Source organism: Pempheris klunzingeri, chromosome 23, assembly GCF_042242105.1.
Source record: "Pempheris klunzingeri isolate RE-2024b chromosome 23, fPemKlu1.hap1, whole genome shotgun sequence".
Taxonomy (NCBI): domain Eukaryota; kingdom Metazoa; phylum Chordata; class Actinopteri; order Acropomatiformes; family Pempheridae; genus Pempheris; species Pempheris klunzingeri.
In genome coordinates this window covers 16,771,879-16,778,642 of record NC_092034.1, presented here as the reverse complement: position 1 = coordinate 16,778,642, position 6,764 = coordinate 16,771,879, and the positions used below count along the sequence as shown (strand labels likewise).

The following is a 6,764-nucleotide window of genomic DNA, read 5'->3' as shown; positions in this document are numbered from 1 at the left end:
AGATAGATAGATGCCAAATGTGTCCAAATAGACAGATGCCAGTTTAAAGTTCAAGCTTGGTCCAGTAATTCAAACCCAAAAGTGTAATCTTTTTATGTTACCCTCGAACGCAACTTTTTTTATCATCAATAAAATTTCATCACAGACATATGAACACCACATGCTACATACATAAATCATCAAACAAACTAAGTGAACTTGAAAACGCACGTGGTGTAGCTGCTGGAAATCATGTCCCATCACCCATCAATGAAGAAAGCAAAACACAGGCTGTCAAAAGTATTGAACTCTACAGGAGGTATATATAACAACTGCCCGATTGCTGGAAAGGCTCCTTTTTCTACAAGTGCCGCAAGTTGATATATATTCATGTTTGTGTCTATGTATGCATGGGTAAATGGTAGTACCAAACTATGTCCATGAACAGGGCTTATGAAAACCATATGACATGCTCTGAAAAGGAAAGAAGTGCACCTCCCCCATCCTTAAATACACATCCACATAGAGCCCCCCCTTCCAAAAACATACAATTATTTTCCTCAATTCCCTCCCTCTCTCCTTATCTACCCACCCTCTGTCTTACTATTGCTCCCTCCCTCTACCCCCTTGCCTTTTCTCCCCTCCCTGCTCTGCTCTGAAATCATGGGACAATCTGCATGCACTCAACTCCAGTGCAGATCTGTTTCAGCAGGGCAGAGTAAAGAGCGCAGACAGGCACTGACAACATAATTAAGATTCTAATGAAGGGAAAAAAGTATCGATAGATAACAAAAGCAGGCCAAGAGAGAACACCACAGCTGAAAGAAACTTTCCAAGGCAGGGAGATAAAAGTGTGGAGAAAGTGTAGGCCAAGAGACAGGCACAAAGTCGAGAAGTGTATTCATTTCTAAAGAAGAATGGGTTCCCTTGTGAACAGTGCTGCTGCTCTTCTTCTAACCTTTCTGCTGGTTTTACTCTTTGGAGTTTATGCAGTCGTGGGCCAGGACCTGAGAGAGCAGGATGCACTATGCAATTCGGATGGTTGCTTTGTGGTCTACTTCCAACGCAAGACCTTCCTGGACTCATGGAGGGCCTGCAAGGAAAAAGGTGGCAACTTAGCTACCATTAAACGCAAGGAAGATGCCACCGCTATCTCCACTCTCTTTTCCACTCTGGACCTGCGCCACTCACGCACCCAGGTCCGTGTATGGATTGGCCTGCAGCGCCAGCCTCGCCAGTGTACCACCACACGCCCACTGCGGGGTTTCTCTTGGACCACTGGTGACCAGGACACAGAGTATACCAACTGGCAGAAAGAGGACTCCCCTGGTATGTGCTCTGTGCCACGCTGTGTGGTTATGGGCTACAGCACGCAAGAACAGAGCGAAAACTTCAAATGGCTGGATGGTTCCTGCTTAGTCTCTGTAGATGGGTATCTTTGCCATTACGCCTACAGAGGAATGTGTCCTGCCCTGTGGAGTGAAGGGGCCGGCAATGCCCTCTATGCCACACCATTTAATCTTCTAAGCACACTGCTAACCCACATACCCTTTGGATCCGTGGCTACTGTACCCTGCCCTGCAGACACCAAGGAGGAACAGTCAGTTCTGTGTATGCTGAAGGATGATGGCTCAGTGGGGTGGTCAAGAGATTTCCCTCTCTGCTCTGACCCCCCCATATCACACAACTGGTGTGACCAGGATAATGGTGGATGTGAGCATTTTTGCAAGCCGGCTGGTGCTCACTTTTACTGTGAATGTGCTGAAGGGTATCAACTAGGAGATGATGGGCAAAAGTGTGAGCTATCTGATGTTTGTCAAGGGGCTCCCTGTGAGTTTGAGTGCCTGCCCCTGTCAGACGGGTACCGATGTGCCTGTCCTGAAGGATACATGCTTGCACCAGATGAACGTAGCTGTCTGGATGTCGATGAGTGCCTCCAGAGTCCTTGTGAGCAGCTTTGTGTAAATGCTCCAGGGACATTTGAATGTCGATGTCGTGAGGGTTATATTGATGAAGATAGATGTGAGGATATAGATGAGTGTATAAATGACCCATGTGAACACGCATGTGAGAACACCCCAGGCTCTCACATCTGCCACTGCCATCTTGGTTTTTCCCCAATACCTGAGGACCCCAGCCGATGCCAAGACACTGATGAGTGCCAGATCGCTGGGACCTGCGAGCAGATGTGTGTAAATTATGTGGGTGAATTTGAGTGCTACTGCAAGGAGGGCTATGAAATCATGTCTGATAACTACTCATGTCGCAAGAGAAGTGAAGGAAATGACCAGTCTGCTGTTACTCCCCCTTTTCCTTGGGTCACCCACCAGCCTGGACCTGTATGGGACCCGGTAGACTATGAGTGGAGCCCACCACAGAGCCACACTGACTGGCCTTCAGAGGAGGAGCAATCTCTGGACTGGCTGACTGACCCTCCCAGAGTTTTGAATTCTGATGTCATTTGGGTCACCAGTGCCCCTCAGGAGGAACTGCCCTTTGATTTAGCACTGGGTCCTCAAACAAAGGAGGCTCAGGAAGATGAGGAGGGCATAGATAATGGTGGAGATGACTGGTTGGAGTGGGGACAGAGATCACAGTCTGAGCTGGAAGTCTTTCCAACCACCATCTACACCACACCTCCACCCACCACCAACCCTAGCACCACCTCAGACTGGATCGAAGATGACGAGGAGACCACCACAGCTCTCCCTTTTCTTTCCACCTCTACAATCTCCGAGGGAGCATGGAATTGGTGGGTGGAGCTCGCCACATCCAGCCCGAAACCAGGAAATCCAGAGGACTCGGTCACAGACCGCCATATGCCTACAGATTCCACCTACCACAATGAGGCAGAAGAACAACAGTACCCCCTTATGGAAAACTCTCAGATTCCAGAGGAGGAGATAAGGGAAGAGGAAAAGGATGTGGAGATCACGCACTACGAAAACCCAGCTGTTCCCACCCAGCTCACTCCTTCCCAGCCACACCCAAGCAAGGGTGGAGCGGGCAGTGACATCCTGGATTCAGTCCAGGAAGACAGGGAGCAGAATCAGAGCAGCACCACGCTGCTGGTGGGCCTCTTAGTGCCCATCTGCATCTTCATTGTGGTGATGGTGGCACTGGGCATCATCTACTGCACCCGCTGTGCTGTTCAGCCACGCAACAAGAATGCCACTGATTGCTACCACTGGATCTCTGGGGCTCATGATAAACAGGGAGCTCCTAACCCCTCAGCAGGGGTCAAGACCCATGTTTAAACTGAGAAGAGGTAAACTGACATTTAAATAAACAGACTCTGTTTCAGAGGTAAGCAGGCATGAATAATGGAACTGGTATGGACAAGCTACATGTTTTACCCTCTGACTGTGGAACTGCCCACGCTTTGAACACATTACGATACTGTTACTCTATCAAATATTAACTGATAGAGGTGGGAAAGGGACCCTGAAAACCACTGGCCTTTTTTGGGATGGGTTTGCTATGTGGTACAAACTGCTTTGATGTTTCATACACTGACAGCGTAAGATCTGATTGCTTCATGATTGCACTAGTCTATATAGTTAAAAATAAAATAAAAATAAAATATTACATCAGTCGTTATGTCAAAAAATCTGCTAATATCTGACAGAAATGTGTGTAGCCATTTATTCATTTCAGTATTTCACAGAGCCAGATCCTGCAAAGAGCCATGGAAATCATTGTACTGATGGTAAAAGCATTCCGCCATGCTGAAGTTGCAAAACTTTACTTTGAGGTTTCTTCCATGCAAAATCCTCAGGCTCAGTTCATTTCAATAGCATATCACTGTAAATAAGTGTTTGGTTAAAGGGATTTAGATGTATTGTTAGCTCACATCAGCGCAGTGGGTGCAAGGACACTGCAAGCAAATATCCCTTCAAGAGAACAGACAGTCTGCAGTCACATGATAATGATGGGAAAGCAGTCATTTGAAAAACACTGTGTTGGAGCTGAATGGTTAAAGAGACCAAAACCGTCTTTGTATATAGTGGTTCTTTTGTATTTATGTATGTATTATACTTGTCACCAGTCATTTTTAGAAAATAACAATTGTAATAATTCAGTGGCACATTTTTTAATGGACCACATAAATCTGGCAATATGGAGAGGTATATCTGCACATGGGAATGCTTTTCTCCACTCCTGCCCAGTTTAAAAGCTCTCATTTCTTTTTTTTTGAAAAGAGGTTTAAGTGCAGATGTTCACCCTGCACGGGGAATGTTGTAGGGGCTGGTGGTTGACATTAGCTTTGACCTTGTCCATTAAATGGCCATCAGTCACCCTTTGTAAACTTAAGTTGTTAGTACACCCCAGTAAGGTTTGTCTTGGACCAGAGAAATCTTTTGCGGCTCATCCAGCTGTGTGAGACTGCAGTCAGTGTCACCTTGCAGTTGTTGGTGAAACTTCAGATACTTAACAATTTCAAAAAGACAATCAGATCTCAAAACTGTAAATAGCACAGCAAAACAGCAAAAAGCTGCGTTGAGTTTTTGGAGAAATGCTCATTGGATATTAAAATGTATGAATTTTATTGACCAAAGAAAGAACAAATGAAAAATGTGAGGCATTTGCAAGTTAAAGGGCCTTTAATTTAAGAGATTAATGACTGTGCAATGGCTGGGAAACAAAGTGCCACACAATTTTATGCATAAGATATGTTCTTATCTTATTAATAGACTGTGAAACATAAGCAACAATTGATGCCTTTTTTCTGTTACATGTTAAGAAATTGTGAATTAAAAACTATGACAAAGGTTGAGTGTGAAAGTTTATTATTGACCTTGGAAATAGTGACAAAACCATCTCTTAATGTGCTGTCCACTTACTAGCTTTTACTGGAGCTTTTAACCACATCTCACAGTCTTCATCATGGGATGACGTTTGGTCAGTTGCCGTGGACTTAGCTCTGTTGCTATCACATGACCAAAGTAGGGAACTAACATCTGTATAGGAAGAGCATGTAATGCATTTGAAAGCTCCAGAGAAAACTAGTAAGTGGACGATGATCTCATTTTATTTAGTCAAACTCATAACAAGGGAATTTAGGGGGGACTTTGATGTAATTGTCACTGTGTTTGTAAGGCTTCACTGCTCGCAATGTTCGAAGCTTCTTGCCCTGATTGTTCTATTCCTGCCATTCATCTTTTTAGAGACTCAACAGTGGATTTAAAAGTCATAAGGTACTTGAACTAATTTCCTCCTCAGAAAAGTGGAGGAGGGGAATCGGGTGCAGGGAAGGGGTGGGTGTGTGACAATACGGATACTGTAGTTCCAGAAATGACCGTGATCCCCCAAGGGTCCTGTGTTTGGAGGAAGGATTTTTATGGAAAATACAAAAGGATATTCGAGCACAGTCCCCACTGGCAGTAAGGAAGCATTGTGATTGTATTGACTAATGGAATGTGCTGATCAAAACCAGGTTCTGGCTCTGCGAGTGGTTCTCAGAGGGGGTCTCTCTCTCTCTCCCTCTCTCTCCCTCTCCAACTGACCTATTTTCGACATTGTCATCCCTTCTACAGCTCTCAGTATACAGACACAATCCAGCCACCAGAGTGCTGAGCTCTGCTCATATCTTTGGTAATTCTCTCTGAAACAGACTCTAAACAGACTCAGTCCAGCTTTGGGACATCATATAAAGATGCTGAGTTTTTAAGTATAATCACAGTGTATTATGAATTGAGCCTTACTTGAGTGTTTTCTTTCCATCATTCACATCAGATAATAACACTGTCTACAGTACCAAGTTTTTTGCAAGGATCTGGGAACATAATAACATCACTAATGAGAATCAGACGCAGATCAGACAGGTCAACAATTCCTCGGGTTAAATTTACCTGGGTGAAAGCAAAGTCAAAGACTATAATTTATTACCCAAACATTGCACTGGCTGTATCTGACCAAGTAGGAAACGTGGGTCTGGGAATGCACTCGCACCAGGCTCCCAGGTTATCTGTGCGGTTATTAGTTTGTGGTAAATTAATCAATTCAAATTTGCAAAATGCTTGGGGCCTTTAGGCAACATCTGATGAGGGATTATTTACTTTTCAATTCAACTCTGAATTAAGCGGTTTATATGATCTGCTGCTTTGGTTCCAACCTGTCTGACCTTTCATGTTTCTTGGCTTGTCTGACGTTGTTGATGTCACTGCATTCATATATCTCAGCAAGTACATTGGGGAGTACATTATTATCATCATTAATGGTGGCAACAGAAAGATGACCCTTGTTATTCTACGAATTATCTTTAGAGCTCAAGGGAAGCATTTCATTATTGACCTCTTTACGACCGCAGCGCAGCTGTACACTGTATGAATCATTTATTTGGACAACATATAGTTATAGTATATTTCCTCGGAGTGACCCGAAATCCCACCACCCACTTTGCGCTCTGCACTTGGTAAGTATGTGAGACCTCGTGGTAGCTGCAGTGAACAGATGCCACAAAAATAACTATTGCTCTCTAACGGATGTCACCAGGACAGAAGCTACCATTGAGAGCACATGATCACTCCTCATTATTATTTTTAGATGCTTTTTTGAAAAACACATTTCTTCACGTGGCATTGGAGTGCCCCCCCCCTGTTGCCCAATTCTGGCAGGATGTTGCTTCCAAAATTACATTTCTTATTTCAGAGACAGTACCACACCAGTTTTGATTGGAGTGATTCAGCACACACTGTGACCACCAGGCAATAGAATTTAAATTTTCTTGATATTATTTAAAGCTCATATAAATGGGGCCAAAAAATGAATTTGAACATGATTCG

At 44.2% G+C, this 6,764-nt stretch overlaps 1 protein-coding gene across 1 annotated transcript; it reads left to right on the top strand.

Annotated features, from left to right (window-relative positions):
* Positions 1–684: 684 nt before the first annotated feature.
* Positions 685–4,744, top strand: cd248a (CD248 molecule, endosialin a). Its single transcript, XM_070855094.1, has one exon. The coding sequence runs from the start codon at positions 897–899 to the stop codon at positions 3,234–3,236; it is 2,340 nt and encodes a 779-aa protein (XP_070711195.1). The 5' UTR covers positions 685–896; the 3' UTR covers positions 3,237–4,744.
* The last annotated feature ends 2,020 nt before the right edge of the window (positions 4,745–6,764 follow it).